General features: G+C 39.6%; 1 protein-coding gene and 1 long non-coding RNA gene across 2 annotated transcripts in view; one reads left to right on the top strand and one right to left on the bottom strand.

Annotated features, from left to right (window-relative positions):
* The window catches only part of LOC130297758 (uncharacterized), a 127,985-nt gene that overhangs the window by 28,379 nt on the left and 79,598 nt on the right, over positions 1–20,008 (top strand). The window lies entirely within an intron of this gene.
* On the bottom strand, positions 737–11,283 carry LOC130297755 (myosin-4-like). The gene is made up of 38 exons (XM_056550611.1): positions 11,083–11,283; positions 10,819–10,962; positions 10,580–10,736; positions 10,118–10,145; positions 9,828–9,945; positions 9,623–9,715; positions 9,471–9,534; positions 9,271–9,369; positions 8,858–8,961; positions 8,636–8,774; positions 8,359–8,477; positions 8,131–8,280; positions 7,877–8,047; positions 7,461–7,767; positions 7,279–7,346; positions 7,102–7,189; positions 6,880–6,997; positions 6,660–6,783; positions 6,432–6,568; positions 6,094–6,349; positions 5,746–5,988; positions 5,437–5,613; positions 5,205–5,350; positions 4,822–4,912; positions 4,329–4,718; positions 4,112–4,238; positions 3,917–4,035; positions 3,435–3,631; positions 3,161–3,344; positions 2,832–2,997; positions 2,544–2,668; positions 2,154–2,462; positions 1,868–2,071; positions 1,661–1,786; positions 1,338–1,508; positions 1,147–1,251; positions 969–1,064; positions 737–886 (listed from the first exon to the last, which is right to left on the bottom strand). Exons 1-38 carry the CDS (start codon positions 11,281–11,283, stop codon positions 737–739), a joined length of 5,811 nt encoding a protein of 1,936 aa, XP_056406586.1.

Below are 20,008 nucleotides of genomic sequence, written 5' to 3'. Positions count from 1 at the left end.
CCCGTTTTGTGGTCCTTGGTGGATACTTTGGTGACAGCCCAGATGGAAGCCAGGAGCAGTGTTGATTCCCTCTAAACATTGATCCTGGACTTTTCAGACCGTCTTGGGCCTGAAGGGGAGGTTTGTGGGGGCCCCTCTCCACTAGAAGATGGGCTTGCAATTAACCATATTTTTGTGTAACACATTTATACTTTTTTTTATGTACTTGGGTACCTTGGCTCACAAAAAAAAATTTATAGAAACTTTGTGAACATTGAAACTTTTTTGGCTTTGACATTTTCAATTCTTAGAGCTTGAGCCCTTTCAATACTTACACCATTTACTGGGGGATTGCTCTGTACCATATTTTACAACTTTTAAAAATGAATCCGCATAAGCCAAGATACTGTCTACAGAGAATTTATTGGCATCTAGAGCTGAAAAAAATACTACAAAGCCCAATATTTACAAAACTGGCCCATATTTTATGAACATCTTTTTGTAAATATGTCACATTCGGTCTTCCTTTATTCTTCTGCCTTCTGTGGATAAAAAAAAGAAATTTTAGTCATTGGGTTCAGGTGTCTTTGTTGAATACTATGTAAATAAAATTATGTTGCACAGTTTTATTTAATTCTAGTGTTCAATCAATTAATATGTAAACTATGCATAGTTAAGTATGTTTTGTAATATTAAAGTATTAAATGTCTGTCTTATACACAATAGTCACAATCAAGAATTGGGCCAAAGAAAGATCTCAGCTTATTGATCTCACCTTGCCGATGTCGCGGCTCTTAGCTCTCAACTTGTTGACCTGAGATTCTGCAATGTCAGCGCGTTCTTCAGCCTCCTCCAGCTCATGCTGGGTCTTCCTGAATCTTGACATATGGACGTTGGCTTGTTCCTCCTACAAGGTTAACATTTTGTTGAGGAGAACGCGTCTCTAAATATTCTCTTATATTATTATAGTACACACAATAGGGACTTACAGATTCCTCTGCTTGTCTCTTGTAAGCTTTGACTTTCAGCTGCAATTTGTCGACTAAGTCCTGAAGCCTGAACACGTTCTTCTTGTCTTCTTCACTCTGTGAATGGAAGATGAAGGATGTCAACTTGGTTTTAACGTGATTTCATTAGTATATAAGGGGTCTCTTATGTATCATGCACCTGGTATGTCAGTTCTTTGACTCTCCTCTCATACTTGCGGACTCCCTTAATGGCGTCTGAGCCTCTCTTCTGTTCAGCATCAAGCTCATTCTCAAGTTCACGCACCTAAAAATCAAGTTTACTGTATCAGTGCAAACTGCTTGATCCACACATATTGTTGTTCCAGAAATGAACCAACATAATTTTCTTACTCTGGCTTCTAGTTTTTGAAGTTGCTTCTTGCCACCTTTCATGGCCAACTGCTCAGCCTCATCCAGACGATGCTGAAGATCCTTCACTGTCTGCTCAAGGTTCTTCTTCATTCTCTCAAGGTGAGCACTGGTGTCTTGTTCCTTCTTCAGTTCTTCAGCCATCATGGCTGCCTAGGATGATAATGGAGCCCAAAGAAGTGTAAATAGTGAGAAACACTGGAGGTTATCATTTGTCTGGAATAATATGTTGCTTATAAGCTTTGCAATGTTAAAAGATCACTTTGGTTTCCCTTACAATTTTTCTGAAAAAAATCCTTACTTACATCTGTAATGGCCTTCTTTGCTTTTTCCTCCGCATTCCTTGATTCTTGGACAGCTTCCTCCACTTCACTTTGAAGTTGAGATGCATCAGATTCAAGCTTCTTCTTGGTGTTGATCAGGCTTGTGTTCTGTATGGAGATCAGTTGTAATGTTAGTGAAGGGATGATAGAGATGTAACATTATTGCACAGAATGAACACCCAGTCCAACCTGGGAGTGTAGAAGCTGAACACGCTCGGTGACATCCAGGAGCTCTTGCTCAGCCACTTTGCGGCCACGCTCAGTTTGTTCCAAGGCAGACCGGATCTCTTCGACTTCTACTGTCATGAGGTTATTTCTCCTTTCTACAATAGCCAGCTGTTCCTTCAGGTCATCACTTACTCTTACAGCATCATCAAGATGCAGTTGGGCATCCTAAAGAGAAATAATTCAGTTTAAAATCAAGTCAGTTATAAATCAGTATTTCAACCTTAAAAAATACCTTCATGTGGCTCACCTTTAATTGTCCCTGTACGTTCCTGAGTTGTTTCTGGGCCTCTGCAGCCTGGCGGTTGGCATGGCTTAGTTGGATCTCCATCTCATTAAGATCACCCTCCATCTTCTTCTTCAGCCTCAGAGCATCATTCCTGCTTCTGATCTCAGAATCCAAAGTGCTCTGCATGGATTCCAAGGCTCTCTGACTGTTTCTCTTGATTTGTTCAATCTCTTCATCTTTTTCAGAAATTTTCCTATCAATCTCAGACTTAACTTGATTAAGTTCAAGTTGGACGCGTAGGATCTTGGCCTCTTCATGTTCCAGGGATCCCTAGGTTATACACATTGTTGAGTCAATAATATATAGTCGAGTCCTGCTATAACATTTCATCCCATATTCTAGTCTACTGACCTCTGCTTCTTCCAGTGCTGATTGCAGGTCAGACTTTTCCTGTTCAACTTGTTTCTTAGCTTTTTCAATTTCATGGATGCTCTTTCCAGCTTCAGAAACTTGTTCAGTTAAGTCAGAGATCTCCTCTGGAAGGGGAATGAGCAAAAGAAGAGTTGAGCAAGAAATTATGAGGTGTATAATTAGGTGTTATCTTAATTAAAGTGAATTGTTATGATGTCTAAAGAGGTCAAGGAAAACATTACAAAAATCTGCATGACTTTATCATCTGTAGAAAATGGTGGAACTTACGCTGGAGGTTCTTATTTTCCCTCTTTAGTGTTTCAAGGTGCTCAAGTGCTTCCTCATAGGAATTCTTTATCTTAAACACCTCTGTACTAAGGGATCTGGATTCCTTCAGAGAAGCTTCAAGTTCAGCCTGAGCTTCCTCATATTTCTGTTTCCAGTCTGCGAGAACCTATAGAGTGCAAGATAATATCTCAATATAAATAATATTCTTCCATAAAAAAATTAGTCTAAGCATATAACACCATAACTTATCTTCATATTTTCCAAAATTTGGATATTACTTTAGACTTTTTGATAACATGACATTAAAGTCCTTATACCTAATGATTTACCTTGTCAAAGTTTCTCTGCTTCTTATCAAGTGCAGCACAGGCTGAGTTTGATCTTTCCACATCTACCATGAGGTCTTCAACCTCTCCTTGAAGTCTTTGTTTGGTCTTCTCTAGAGAGGCACATTTTGAGTTGACAGCCTCGATCTGTTCCTCAGCTTCCTGGAGGCGCTGAGCAAGCTTCTTCCTGTTAATAAAAGAATAGAATATACAATGTAATTATTAAGAAATACTATTAGGACTTCAAAACATACAAAAGCAGTAGAAGGCAACCTACTTGGCTTCTTCCAGCTCCTCTGTACGCTGGATGGCATCTGTCTCATATTTTGTTCTCCACTGAGAGACTTCACCATTGGCTTTAGACAAAGCGCGTTGAAGTTCAGCCTTTGCCTCTTGTTCCTCCTCAAATTGTTCCCTCAGCAAGTCACAGTCGTGGCGGGAAGATTGAAGTCCATGTGCAAGTGCGTTCTTGGCCTGTTAGAAAACATTTACATAGGATGAGGTCATATTTCTTTTAAGCTTATTACCAGTTGTTAAACAGTTGTTTTGTATCGAGGTGGGGTGGTTCACTACTTATTACTTGATTTTTATTCTTTTGACAATCATCATATCTCAGGGAATTGTCCCAAATACTGTCTTTTATTTATGAATTATTTGTTAAGCTCAATAAAAATATGTTTTTAAAAAATGTATTGAAATAAGTAAATGAAATGTCCTGGTTACAGTGTCTGATACATTTCAGCAATCTATAGACCATACCTTGGTCTCTTCTTCTAATTGTCTTTTCAACTCTTCAATCTGTTGGGTGAAGCCCTGCTTTCCTCTAGAAAGCTGAGAAATTAAAGACTCTTTTTCCTCCAATTGACGGCCAAATTCCCCTGTTTATTAAGTAAAGTGTTAAACTTCTATTCACAGATTAGAAATTTTCTTCTAACATATATTAGTAAAAGTTACCATTTTCTGTCTGAAGACGTGCTTTCTGGGCATTCAAATCGTTCAGTACCCTAATATGCTCATCTTCCTTTGTCTTAATTTCACTGTATTGGTCCTCCAGTGTTCGGCATGTTTTCTCTAAGTTTGCCTATAAGGTTAAAGTAAAAGTTTATTGATTGATGCTACATGATTGTAGTAGCTGTCAACCATGCTGTGTTAACACATCTATTGTATTTACTTTGGCTTTGGAGACAGACTCCAAATTGCTGGCAAGGTCATCGATCTCCATCTTGAGTTCACTCTTCTCTTTTTCCAGCTTCTGTTTAACTCGCTGCAGATTATCGATTTGTTCCCCAAACTCAGCTGTAGTGTCGGCATGCTTCTTACGGAGAGCAGCGGCAGTGGCTTCATGTTGTAAGGTGGCTTCTTCCAGGTCCCGTCGCATCTTCTGGAATTCAGCCTCACGCTTCTTGTTGACCTCAATTTGGGCAGAGGTTGCACCACCAGCTTCTTCCAGACGCTCGCTGATCTCTTCAAGCTCTCTTGAGAGGTCAGCACGCTGCTTCTCAGCCTTGGCACGAGATGCACGTTCTGCCTCAATTTCTTCCTCCAGTTCCTCAATACGAGCCTACAATATATATTTGTTTACATTTTAGTTATTGATGTTGTTTAAAAAGTATGGAATAATCAGTAATACTGTCTTTTATATCAATATATCTAAATTATACTACCTGGAGCTCCTTAATCTTCTTTTGTAGCTGAGCTCCCAGAGCCTGTTCATCCTCAATCTTACTCTGGAGCTGACTGATTTCAAATTCCTTCCTATTCAATGAAAGCAAGTGATGGCTTGTGTCAGAAAGTACATAGAAAGAATGTCAAATAATCAATTCCAGCTAATAGAAGATGCTCAGATTATAACTCATGCACATAGCGGTCCTAAACACTTGAAGCAATGACTATGAGCATTTATCGGCTCTAGAAATTATGAGTACACTCACTAGAATTAGAAAAAGCATTGACATTTGCTGCCATGCTTTACCTTTTTATTATCTATGTTGTATCAGAAATTATAAAATAGATAACTGATTACAAAAAGATTTAAAAAAAATCTCACTTCTTGACTTTTTCATCCAGCTGTTGTTTATCATTTTCTAAGTCCATTGTAGACTCTTGGGCCAACTTAAGATCACCCTCCAGCTTTCTCTTTGCCCTTTCCAGGTCCATGCGAAGCTTCTTCTCTTGCTCAAGAGAACCTTCGAGCTAAGATAATAAAATGTGTTAGTGCTTGACTATTGCGCCACTTTTATTGTTTGTACCAAAGACACTTTCTTCATGCCTGCACATACATCATCAACTTGTTGCTCCAACTTAGTTTTGGCCTTAGTCAGAGTATTGACTTTGTCCTCTTCAGCTTGAAGATCATCCAGAGTTTGCTGGTGGGCTTCCTGTAGGGCCTTCTTTTCTTTTGTAAGTTTGGATATGCTTTCATCAAGGACTGCCATTTCTTCAGTAAGGTTTTTCACCTATATTTAGAAGAAAAGCTTTCAATGATTCATACAGTTACAAGTGTATGAGTCTCCCAAAAGTAACAAATGTCTATTGTCACATATGGTTTTATAACCATATTTCCTGTCATTATAAATATAAGAACTTACCTTGTTTTCTGTGGCATGTTTCTCCTTCTCTACTTTGGCCAGTGTCAGCTCCAGATCATCAATGTCCTTTTTCAGTTCGGAGCACTCGTCCTCCAGTTTCCTCTTTTTGGCAGTGAGTTCAGCGTTTGATTCTTCTTCATCTTCTAGCCTCTCATTGATCTCTTTGATTTTGCTTTCCAGTTGGATCTTAGCTTTGATGAGATTTTCACATCTTTCCTCTGCATCTGCCAGACCCTCAGATTCCTGCAATAAGCAATTAAAAACAATTTAACATCTATCCCCTGATTGGTTTCTATAATACAGATCTACAGCCATGTATGGTGGGATCCATTCAGATCAACCACTTACAGCTGTAACTTGTAGCAGCAGGTCATTCTTCTCTTGAAGAATTTTCGCCATCTTCTCCTCCAGCTCCTTTCTCTTTGCTTCTGACTTTGCCAAGGCTTCCTTTGTTTTCTCAAACTCATCTTTCATGTTGGCCATCTCTTTTTCAGACTCGGCACTCTTCAGAAGGGGCTTGATCTTGAAATAAAGTTTCATCCAAGGCCATGTTTTGACATTCATGAAAGAACGGATATTGTACTGAATGGTGAAGATAGACTCTCTGGAAACAAATCATACTTTTGTCACAGAATGGTCCATACAAAACAGAACTTGTATTGTTCCAAATGTTTAGTTGAAGCTACCTCCTCTCCATCATCCTCTTGAACTCAACTCTCATGAGGTATCCTCTGCAGATGGCCTGAGTGCGAGTGATCAGCTGTGCCAATTTCTCATCTCGCATCTCTTCAAGAGTACCCAACAGACCAGCCTTGAAAAAGACCTACAAGACATAGAATTTGATATAAATGAAGTATTTTTCTTTTATTATTATTATTTCCATAATAGAAAATGATATAATTAAAAAAACATACCTTAGTGTGCCCAAACTTGTATTGTGTGTGGTCAACATCGATGGATCCAAGAAGTTTCTCTGAAGCCTTCTTGCTGTCAATGAACTGACCTTCTGGAATAGCACTGGCATTGAGGACCTTGTAACTGTATTAACATGTGGAATAGATTTGTTTAATGTTCATGTCTACCTGTAACTATTGTTTCTGCTAATATCAACCAAGGTAAATGTTTCATCCATACCGCTGTTTGAAGTCAGCATAGAGGATTCTGCTGGGAAATCCTTTCCTGCAAATCCTGATGCCTTCAAGCACACCATTACACCTGAGCTGGTGCATGACCAGGTAGTGATCCATAGCACCTGTATTAATCAAATTCATCAGTAAGTTAACATATAAAAGGATATGTATTTTTATCAAAGCCAACATTGCACTTTGCCATTTAGAATTTAGTCCAACAGTTTACCTGGGGTTTTAGTTTCATTGGGGATCAGACAACGTACAAAGTGGGGGTGGGTGCTTCTCAAGTTGGACATCAGCTTGTTCAGATTTTCCTTTAGGTACATGAAATTATATGCATGAGAAAATACAATATAAAATATAGACATAAATATAGAAATGTCTGTATTGAAGTGTTTTATACCCTGAAAAGAGCAGACACTGTCTGGAAGGAGGAACCCTTCTTCTTAGCACCTTTCTTTCCGCCGCCCTCTAAACCAAATAAAATATTGTTAAGATATGTATTTTTTATTTTTTTGTATGACAGTCTTTTGTGTTGTTGTATTATTATATAAGTTGATATGTCTAATAGTGAAAAAATAATACCTTCTGCTTGTGCATGTGCAGAATACAAGAAAGCCAAGAGTTTCATTGAAGACTTCTGGTAGAGCCCAATAACAGTCTCATTCAGTGGGTCCTTGTTCTTGTCAAGCCAACCACTGATGTTATAGTCCACAGTCCCAGCATAGTGCACCAAGGAGAAGTGAGCTTCTGCTTTCCCTTTGCCAGGTTTGGGCTTCTCAAAGTTCTTGCACTTGCCAAGATGCTGGTCATAGAGCTTGTTCTTGAAGGAAGTGTCACTGGCCTTTGGGAACATGCACTCCTCCTCAAGGATGGAGAAGATGCCCATTGGCTGTGTAAAACATTGGGTATAGATTAGATCAGTGCTTTCTTTCTTATTAAAATTGAAAAAAAATTTTCATTCCAAATTACCAGATTTAAAAAAAATAAGACAAAAATACCTTCTCAATAAGCTCAATGCAGGCAGCTAGGTCCATGCCGAAGTCGATAAACTCCCAGTCAATTCCTTCCTTCTTGTACTCCTCTTGTTCCAGCACAAACATGTGGTGGTTGAAGAACTGTTGCAGTTTCTCGTTGGTGAAGTTGATGCAGAGTTGTTCCAAGCTGTTGAACTGATTGTAATAAAATATTTTCCATGATTGTTATACCAATGATATATTTACACAGGAGGCCATGTGATGTTACATTTACTTACGTCAAAGATCTCAAAGCCGGCAATGTCCAAGACACCGATGTAGTGCTGTCTTGCCTGCTTGGTGTCCAGCTGCTCATTGATACGGATGACCATCCACAAGAACATCTTTTCAAAGACAGACTTGGCCAAGGCACCAACATTGTTGTACACCTAAATGGAAATAATAACCATGTCAGTTTTGTGACAATCTTCTTACTATGATTCTTGTACTAAAACACCAGAATATACCTGCTGGACAGTTTGACCTTTGGTCACATATTCATTTCCGACTTTGACTCTTGGGTAGCACAAAGCTTTCAGCAGATCAGCTGAGTTCAGACCCATCAGATAGGCAGCCTTGTCAGCAACTAAGAAACAAGTTTAGGATTTGCTGTTATGTTATGCACCCAAAAAAGGACAGATTTTTCAGATATATTTAAATTAAAGATTGCCAAGGTTCAAAAAAGTGAAAGTCACTAGATAACCATGCATTCAGTTCTTTGTAAGTTTACATCTTTTGACCAACCTTCTGTGCCGTCGGGCTCTGCCTGCTCCTCTCTTTGCTTTTGCTTGAACTTCAAGTTGCCGTAGTGCATTACAGCACCAGTCAGTTTGTAGATGCCCAACTTCTCATCTGGATTGAACCCCAGAATGTCAATGGCAGTCTGTAAGTAAAAGGCAGAAGTTTTTGGAAGGAACTTATTGCTATCAAAACTATTTGCCAAACTTAATAAGGAAATGGACTTACATCTGTAGCCATCAACTCCTCCTGGTCATCAATGCTGGCCACTGTGATCTCACCTTGGCTCACATATGGGAAGTCATATGGGTTAGTTGTGATCAGTAGCATATCTGCAAAAAAATAGAGGCACATATCAGCTCACCTGAATCAACAGTCCAGAGCAGACAGACAGGTGCAAATCAGCACCAGCAGCAGATAATAAGAAAAGAAAACGGTTTTCCAGCCTGTGAGAATCTACACTGAAAACATGTTACTTTTCTCGTTTCTTCTAACTTGTATCCCGCACTTATACACAGTTCTGAACACTGGAAAACACTTTTTATATCATCATTGTATTAAGAAGTGTGTGTTTTGTAATCGATTAATTCTATACAAAACCCCAGTCAGTGAAACATATTACTTCTTGTGTGGTGACTAACCGATCAGCTCTGGTTTCTTGTTGGACATGATCTGGTAGAAGATATGGTAGCTCCTTTCTGCAGACAGTTGGAATGTTACTCTGGACTTTTCCAGTAGATCTTGAGAAAATAAAAAAACACGTTTTATAAAAAATAAAAAAATTATTATTTGAACTCAAATAAGGCAATAAAAATGTCCTAGAAATTCGACTTCAGCTTACATGTTTCAATATCAGCAGAAGCCAGTTTTCCTGTGGTACCAAAGTGGATTCTGATGAATTTACCCTAAAGATTTTAGCATAGCAGAAATGTTAGTTTTGTTTACTGATAATTTTTTTTTTCTTTTTATTACTATCACTAATGTGTAACTTACAAAACGGGAGGAGTTGTCATTCCTGACGGTCTTGGCATTACCAAAAGCCTCTAGCAATGGGTTAGCCGAGATAATCTGGTCTTCAAGGGTGCCCTATGCAAGTAAAAAGGTGATAATACTAAGGCACATCTATAGCATGACAAAAACAGACCTAACTCACATGTACCATTAATATGTGTATCAATGTAACTCAAAGTCTAATTACCTTGTTTTGTGAAGCGGCCTGCTCCTCTTTCTTCTTTGTGTCACCGATAGCTGCAATTGTTGCAAAGTACTGGATGACACGTTTCGTGTTCACAGTCTTCCCGGCACCAGATTCTCCACTATGGATAAAAGATATGAAAAGCATGAAATATATATCCTGATCTAATAAATTGCTGAAATACTTATATTTGTATTTGTAAAGGCTATGAAGAGTTTGTTTGGTAAGGCGACTTATTACTATGGGATCAGGAGAACCCTCAAGTAATTTCTTTAATTAATAATAATACTTACGTAATCAGGACAGACTGGTTTTCCCGATCTGTAAAAAAAAAAAAAAGTAATGATATTCTTACAAATGCTCCGTAATACTGAACTAGTGTTCCCACTATGGTCCCCAGAGTATAGATAGTGCTACAGACTGTTGAACATATATGTAAGCCATCGTGTTTATCCCGCAACATCAAAGGACTAAGGACAATAGTGTCATGTGCTTTTATTCATTCTAGCTCTTTGGGGCATGTTTAGTGAATATCACTGGCTCATTTATCTGATATAAATAATACATAATCAATGTATCTAATAATTATTTAACATATCCTGATCATTAGCTTCTTTAAAACCTGTGTCCTGTGATATAACATGATATGCAAAGGGAAGCATTAAGCCTTTTATAATTGTCTATTGATAATGGAGTTAGTTTGGGCAAGAGATCCTCTCAATATCCTCCCACAATAGATAGTAGACTGTACTCACCAGTTAACATGAACTGATAGGCGTTATCAGAGATGGAGAAGATATGGGGTGGGGCCTCCTGACGCTTCTTGCCTCGGTAAGCATTGACCACCTCAGGGTTGTACACGGGCAGCCACTTGTAGGGATTTACTGTAGCACAAAACAGCCCAGAATAGGTCTGAAGGATGACCAAAAAAAGATATTAAGTATAGGGTCAAAACAACTTAGACTCCATTCATCAAGTAGAGAGCAGAGCTTACGTAGATCATCCAGGCTGCATAACGCTCTTTGAGGTTATACAAGACAGATGGTTCATTCAAGTGGGTCATCATGGCCATGTCTTCAATTTTATCGTACTTTGGAGGGTTCATGGGGAAAATTTCATCGTCCTTCACTGTTACAGTCTGTATCGAAAAAAGAAACATTGTGAGATGAGACATTTATACATTGTGAGATGAGACATCTCTATTATTTTTGCGACTATCAATGTATATGTTTCCAAATTTCCATCCTGTGGTACTTACGGTGTTATCTTCCTTCTTTACGGTGACTTTTCCTCCTTCACGACTCTGAACAACTCCTTTGACATACATTGTCTTTGGGTCAATAACAAAGACAGATGTTTTGGCATCAAATGGGCGATTTTGGGCCTCAATTCTTTCCTTTTCTGACTTTCTGAGGTATTGGGCTGCTTCCCCAAAGGCAGCCATCTCACCGTCACCCATGGCTGGTGATTTTCTGTGAGGAATGAAAAAATAATTATCTGTTATGGTCTGATATTGTATACAAGCTAGATTATCACTAGATCTCGTATTTAATGAAGGTTTTTTTTCAGACTAATATTTTAAGAATGGCAATATTACTGAAAGGGTTACTCCACCCCTAAACATCTTATCCCCTATCCAAAGGATAGTTGATAAGATGCCAGATCTGGGGACCCCCGCAATATAGCATGCGGCACCCACCTGTTACTGCTTCCGGAAGCGCTGGAGGTTCTCTGGCTAATTCCTATTGACCACGGGGACGGAAGATTGTGACGTCACAACTCCGCCCCCGTGTGATGTCACGTCCCGCCCCCTTAATGCAAGTCTAAGGAAGGGGGCGTGACGGCCGTTACAGGTGGGTGCTGCTTGCTATATTGCGGGGGTCCCCAGCGGCGGGACCCCGGCAATCTGACATCTTATCCCCTATACTTTGGATAGGGGATAAGATGTCTAGGGGCGGTGTACCCCTTTAATAGCTTACACATGATTGTGGTTGAAGCAGCACAAGTTAGAACAATGTTCCCACATGAATAACTTCCCATGATGGGAGTTGTCCTTTTGTTACTGCTGCAGAGCCATGGTTTAGGGAAAACTGGGTTAAAAAGCTGTATCTAGAATTTAACAAAATTTTGCTCACAAGTTTGTGACATACCTTTGTGTATCCTTCTACGATGGAAAATAGGGTTCAAAGGATATTAGCTGCAGGAAATAAAAACAATGTGGTTATAATAATTATTATTCTGGATTTATGTATCTCCCTTTGTCCTCTATTCTTTCTTTCACTCACTGTCTATTTAATATCTTGTTATAATATCATACCCTTGTTTGAGGGCTCCCTCACATGAACTAAAAGAGTTCACTTCTTAAGCACTGATTCTAAGACTACCTAAACCAATTTGGTTGTCTCTTTTAGAAGACATATTACCCCCCTCAGATATACAGATCTGCAAGCACTCCCTGTGGATCCATATGGGGCCTTCTAGACAGGGCTAAAGATACAATAAAGGCAACCTGTGGAGGGCATTGAGATGTTAAAAACAATATCCTTCTATCTTTAGATTGTATGCAAGGTACTATGAATTTAAAAGAGTTATCCAGCTTTTTAAATAATTATACCGTAATATAATTCAAATGCAGTAGAAAAAAAAAAACACATACTTATACTGATTCCTGGCTTTTACCTCTGTCCGATCGTCCAATCTGCCTTTTACTTTCTGTTCATGAAACAAGCGATGGATGCAAGACCTGCCCACCAATCACTTGGTGAGAAGGGACACTGCTATGGCCAGTGATTGGCTGAGCCAACAGGTCGAGAGAACGGAAGAAATGGAGGACCTGAGCTAGGTAAATCTGTTTTATATTCCCCCAACTGCCCCAGCACCATACTGTTATTATTATTATTTATTTTTTCAATTTGAATTTATTGGTGGATTTTAAGGGCCCTATTACAAGGGGTGATTGTCAGCCAAACAGGCTGATAACCACCCTGTGCAATAGACCCATCCTACGAACAAGCGAACACTTGTTTGTTGGCCGCACATCTCCCCATGTAATAGGGGGCATGGGAGGTCAAGAAGTGCTAGAAGTTTAGGAGGCCCGCATGAGTGATCCTTGCCCGCACAATTACCCAGCTGCATAAAAGGCTTCTTTAAACAAGCCTATTATTGATTGGTGCTCATAATAATGCTGGTTAATACCACTCATAGAGAAGTAAAAAAGAGAGTGCTATGTGACTGAGTGGCTAGTAAGAGCCCCATATATTGTTCTTACATGAGGGAACTTGAGGTACATAATAATTATAAGAGGCTAAGTGATAAAACATGTCCCCAAATAAATATGCATGTAATAGTTAGCATGATGTTTAGCAGAATGTGTAACACACATGGCCTAGGTGCTGGACAGCTTACCTCTAGATGCCGAGCCGGGAAGGATACATCCACACTGTCGCCCCAATACTTTTATATGCTTAGTTGTGATATGCTAGCTAGGTCACTCTCTATATTTGGATGTTAACATTAAGGGCTGTAAATGTGTTGATGTAGTAACTTTACTTCTGTCCACCACTATGTGACACAAGATACGACCTAAGGCTAACCATATGAGGAATCGATAATTTTTTTATGTAGTATCTGGAATGTGTTTATACCCTGGCAGGATTAATTCCCAATATAGAACAGCCATCTCCGTGTCACTACAGACCGGGACTACATTTCATGAATTTCTCAGTCAACTTTTATTTCAGAGTAACTTTTGCCACGGGCAGGATATCGTTTTCAGCAGAACAGATGCCTTTGTGATGAAAAATGTGGTGTGTGAACTGTGAATGAGACTCCGTGTATAACTATACATATCATTTCACAATGTCTCAATTTCTTATACTCTTTATACTTTTCTAATCAGAAGTAAGTACAGAGATCCTAAAAATGTATTCGGACTCAGTTCTTTTTGGGGTTGCTCACTTTCTGTATTTTTTGTTTATTCTAGGCACAGAAAAAAAAGTTTCACACACTTATGTTCCCATAAGTCGTCATATCTGACCCCTATAGCTTTTTTATTTTTCTGTCTATGGAGCTGTGTTAGGGCTCTTTGATCTGTGGTTTTTACTGTATATGAGCAGTTACTCATCAAGAAGGGGCTTCCAAATGGTTTATCCAAAGCTGCCATGTTGAATCAACTGTGCCAGGCTGAGACCCTCAAGGAGACTGGTCAATCGAACGTTGGTCATGATCCTATGGAGCTTATTCTTAACCTACTCTAATGGAATAGATTGGGTCTTACAACTTCTAGCAACAACCAATGTAACCACTTAGAAAATAGAATAGATCAATTTCCTCATTCCGCATTCAAAAGCGCCTTATTACAACTTCTATTAAAGGCTATTACCCATAACAGATTATATGAGATTATAGATTCTGATCCAGAATCTACGAATACGTGAGCATTCCAACCAGATGTGAAACATAGTTCCACTATTGCTACATTTTCTAAAGCACGATGGCAACATTGAGTGGAAAATTCTTACTAGTCTTTTGAGAACCAGACACGATCTGAGGAACACCTTCCAACCTGCCTCTATCAGAAAAGTATTAAAGTGGTACTCCGTTGGAGTGATACCAGTAAGATTTTTAAATTACTTCTATTAAAAAATTAATCCTTGCAGTACTTATTAGCGGCTGTATACTACAGAGGAAATTCTTTTCTTTTTGGATTTCTTTTATGTCACCTTCCAGGAATTGTCCAGAGCAGGAGAAAATCTCTATAGCAAACATATGCTGCTCTGGACAGTTCCTAAAATGGACAGAGGTGTCAGCAGAGAGCACTGTGGTCATGACAGAAAAGAAAGAAAATAATTTCCTCTGTAGTAAACAGCTGCTAATAAGTACTGGAAGGATTAAGAACTTTTAATAGAAGTAATTTACAAATCTGTTTAACTTTCTAGCACCAGTTGATTTAAAAAAAAGGTTTTCCACTGGAGTACCCCTTTAATAGAAAGCCCCATGGTTGTAAGCATCATCTGAGCCCATTTGGAAAGCTTAAAGGCCTTCCCTAGATCTGTGTCCCAGTAAGACATATACAGAGACTTCCTAGGGAAGACCATAGACCATATATCACTGCCATGAAGCCTCGACTACCTTGAGAGCGATCTACAAGGAATGCAATGTTTTCCCGCTTCAGACTAATAATAATAAAGTGAGATGTTTGCTGTTGGTGAAAGTGTTCCAAGTCCAGAAGGTTTTGAAAGATGCTAAAATGGGAAAAGGACTTAAAGTCACCAATTTACAGAAAGCCATTATTTGTCCACCAGTCAAATGACAAAGGCACTAGACTGGGAGGGAAAGCAAGGTGTCACAGAAGAGGGGCTGCATGTGTTGGGGTATTGGAAGGGAAAGCAAGCTCTAAAGCATTCCCATAGAACCAGAGAATTGGAAAAGCAAAGGGGAGAGTATAGTGGGTCTAGGCTGTGGGAGGATCCATGGAGCCAGGTCAATAGAGCAGGTGGACAAAGTCCCTGAAGTTTTTAAAAGATATCCCGCCACTGGATCGTCTCTGAAAGTGTGCTTTAATGTCTGCAGTGAATGTAGAGCAGTGTTTCCCAAGCGCGGTCCTCAAGTACTCCCAATAGGTCATGTTTTTGACATTTCTTTAGTTTTTCTTAGGTGATATAATTATGGTCAGTGCATCAAGCATCACCACTTTATATCACCTGTGACTAAGGAAATTCTGTAAAAATGACCTTTTGTGGGTACTTGAGGTTTGCGCTTGGGAAACACTGATGTAGAGCATTTTTTAATATCAAAAAGAGGCCATCTGGAGAATCTAAGCCCCTTCCCGCTACAGGACGTGTGCATACCCCGCGTCATATTGCGTCGGTCCTGGCAGCCATCAACGGCCGGGACCCGCGGCTAATACTGGACATCACCGATCGCGGTGATGCCCGGTACTAACCCTTTAGACGCTGAGATCAAAGCTGATAGCCTCGTTTAAAGTAAAAGTTAACATTGCTGGTTAACTCAGTGGTGCTGTTCGGGACCGCCGTGGTGAAATCGCGGCATCCCAAACAGCTTGCAGGACAGCAGAAGGATCCCTACCTCCCTCCTCGCTGTCCAATCGCCAAATAACGGCTCCGTGCCTGAGATCCAGGCAGGAGCAGTCGAGCGGCGATAACACTGATCAATTCCAGGCTGTTGCCTGTCAGTGATCATTGTAGGAAATCAGTGTGTGCAATGTTATAGTCCCCTATTGAAAATAAAATGTTAATGAATGTGATTTAACCCCTTCCCTAATAAAAGTTTGAATCACCCCCCTTTTCCTATATAAAAAAGATGTAAATAAATATAAACATATATGGTATCGCCGCGTGTGTATATGTCCAAACTATAAAAATATATTGTTAATTAAACTTCACGGTCAATAGCGTACACGTAAAAAAAAATTCCAAAGTCCAAAATAACGTATTTTTGTTCACTTTTTATACCATAAAAAATGTATAAAAAGCGATCAAAAAGTCCAATCAAAACAAAAATGGTAGCGATAAAAACTACAGATCACGGCGCAAAGAATGAGCCTCATACATCCCCATATGCGGAAAAAAAAAAGTTATAGGGGTCAGAAGATGACATTTTTAAACGTATGCATGTAGTTATGATTTTTTCCAGAATTAAGACATAATCAAACCTATATAAGTAGGGGATCAATTTAACCGTATGGACCTACAGAATAAAGATAAGGTGTCATTTTTACCGAAAAATTTACTGCGTAGAAACGGAAGCCCCCAAAATTTACAAAATGGCATTTTTTCTTCAATTTTGTCGCACAATGATTTTTTTTCTGTTATGCTGTGGATTTTTGGGTAAAATGATTAATGTCATTGCAAAGTAGAATTGGTGACGCAAAAAATAAGCCATAATATGGATTTGTAGGTGGAAAATTTAAAGGGTTATGATTTTTAAAAAGTAAGGAGGAAAAAAAGAAAGTGCAAAAACGGAAAAAACGCTGTCCTTAAGGGGTTAAAGGGGTACTCCGCCCCTAGACATCTTATCCCCTATCCAAACATAGGGAATAAGATGTCTGATCGCGGGGGTCTCGCTGCTGGGGACCCCTTCGATCTCCCTGCTGCATCGGCCGTTCTTTTAGAGCATTGGGTACAGAGCGGGAGGCTCGTGATGTCACGGCCACGCCCCGCTAGTTGTGTCACGGCCACGCCTCCTCAATTCATAGACTTACATTGAGGGGGCGTGGTCATGACAGCACGATCTGGGGTGTCTGTGATGTCACGAGCCTCCGCCCCGCATCGCCAGTCATCCGACACAGAGCGAAGTTCACTCCTAGCACCGGATGTCTGGGGTGCTGCAGCCGAGATTGCAGGGGTCCCCAGTGGTGGGACCCCCACGATCAGACATGTTATCCCCTATCCGTTAAGATGTCTACAAGCGGAGTACCCCTTTAAGGGTGTGTTCACATCTTCAGGTTTTTAATAGGAATTTATTGATTACAAAACCAAGGATGGATTTGATAAGAGGTGTCAGTCTTCCCTTAATAAGTGTCCTCCAGTTATGATCTGTTCCTGGCTTTGTATTCAATAATTGCACGTTAAAACCTGAATGTGTGAACTCGGCCATAAAATATCCTTGGCCTCTATTTTTATAGGGTTATTAAACATGATATTCCTTCCCCTCCCTGCTGTTAAATATAAATGACCATCACTATGTTTTATGACAGGCAGTTATCATAGCTCTGAAGAGAAATATTTCAAGCTTAGATCGTCCGTGTCACATCACCGGGTGCGTCTGGCATCATGTCCTCTATGACTGGCAAGTAGAGGGAGTATAATTTACTTAAATACAGATAGAGCAGTCACATGACAGGCGCACCATGATGTCAAACACACCCGGTTATGTCACATAGCGGTTCTAAGCTGTACATGCATGATTAGGGGTATTGTGGCATCTTGTGTTCATGCTACTCATAGTAAGATAGTTCATAATGTTTAAAAAAGACCAGAGTCCATTAAGTTCAACCTATAACCCTATTGAGTCCCTACTCATTAAGGCAAACCCCCCTCATACTACAGGTAAAAATGTATTCCCCACTTCAAATATGGCATCAGAATAAATCCCTGGATCAACCTTCTGTCCATATAGATCTAGTATCCATTTCCTGTAAAGTTATTATTCTCCAAAAATGCATCCAGACCCGTTTTGAACTCTTTTACCAAGTTAACCATGACCACCTCCTCAGACAGAGGATTCCACAGTCTCACTGCTCTTACAGTAAAGAATCCTATCTGTGCTGGTGTAGAAACCTTCTTTCCTCTAGACGTAGATGATGCCCCCTTGTTATATAGATGATGCCCCCTTGTTATACAGTCCTGGGTATAAATAGATCATGGAGAGATCTCTGTACGGTCCCCTGATATATTTATACATAGTTATTAGGTCGCCCCTAAGCCTTCTTTTTTTCTAAACGAAATAACCCTAATTCTGATAATCTTTCTGGGTACTGTAGTCCTCTCATTCCCCGTATTACTCTGATTGCCCGTCTTTGAACCCTCTCCAGCTCCACTATATCTTTCTTGTTCACTGGTGCCCAGTACTGTACACAGTATTCTATGTGTGGTCTGACTAGTGATTTGTATAGTGGTAGAATTATTTCCTTGTCGTGGGCATTTATGCCTCTATTGATGCACCCCATAATTTTATTTGCCTTGGCAGCAGCTGCCCGACACTGGTCACTACAGCTAACTTTACTGTTAACTAAGACTCCCAAGTCCTTTTCCACGTCAGTCATCCCAAGTGTTCTCCCATTTAATACATAATCCCAGCCCGGATTTTTCCTCCCCATGTGCATTACCTTACATTTATCAGTGTTGAGCCTCATCTGCCACTACCCAGCCCAAACCTCCAACCTATCCAGATCCATTTGTAATAGTGCACTGTCCTCTATTGTGTTGACCACTTTACAGAGTTTACTATCATCTGCAAAAATTGCTACTTTACTATACAACCCCTCTACAAGATCATTAACAAATATATTAAATAGAACAGGACCCAAGACTGACCCCTGTGGTCCCCACTAGTAACAGTCACCGAATCAGAATAAGTGCCATTAATAACCACCTTCTGTTTCCTATCACTGAGCCAGTTACTTACCCACTTACACACATTCCCCCCCAGCCCCATCCTTCTCATTTTATGCACCAACCTTTTGTGTGGCACCGTATCAAATGCTTTGGAAAAACCCAGATATATGACATCCAGCGATTCTCCCTGGTCCAGTCTGGAGCTCACCTTCTCATAAAAACTGATCAGGTTAGTTTGACAGGATCGATCCCTCATAAAGCCATGCTGATATGGAGTCATACATTTATTTTTTTTATCAAGATACTCCAAAATAGCATCCCTTAAAAAACCCTCAAACAATTTACATACAATGGAGGTTAAACTAACAGGTCTATAACTCCCGGGGTCACCTTCTGACCCCTTTTTAAATATTGGCACCACATTTGCTATGCGCCAGTCCTGGGGAACAGTCCCTGTCACTATAGAGTCCTTGAATATTTAAAATAGGGTTCTGTCTATTACATTACTTAATTCCTTTAGAACACGGGGGTGAATGCCATCTGGACCTGGTGATTTGTCTATTTTGATTTTTTGTAGGTGGCACTGTACTTCTTCCTGGGTTAGACAGGTGACCTGTACTTCTTCCTGGGTTAGACAGGTGACCTGTACTGGAGAGTTTACCTTATCTCGCTGTATTTCACCTGGCATTTCATTTTCCTTGGGGAATACAGTGGAGAAGAATTTGTTTAATATATTTGCTTTTTTCTGATCCCCGTCTATAATTTCTTCCTCATCATTTTTTAAAGGGCCTAAACTTTCATTTTTGACCTTTTTGCTATTTATATAGTTAAAGAACATTTTGGAGTTAGTTTTACTCTCTTTGGCAATGAGTCTTTCTGTCTCTATTTATGCAGTTTTAATCTGGTTTTTACATCATTTACATTTTTCTCTATAGCTTTTTAATGCTTCTTCACTGCCGTCCTTTTTTAGTAATTTAAATGCTTTATTTTTGTCATTTATTGCCTCCTTAACATTTTTATTCATGCACAGTGGATTTCTTTTATTCCTGACCCTTTTATTCCCATAAGGTATATACTTCTTACAGTGCGAATTTAAAATATTCTTAA

Source organism: Hyla sarda, chromosome 13 (assembly GCF_029499605.1).
Source record: "Hyla sarda isolate aHylSar1 chromosome 13, aHylSar1.hap1, whole genome shotgun sequence".
Lineage (NCBI taxonomy): Eukaryota > Metazoa > Chordata > Amphibia > Anura > Hylidae > Hyla > Hyla sarda.
The sequence above is the reverse complement of the archived record's forward strand: the minus strand, read 5'-3'. Positions and strand labels throughout refer to the sequence as shown.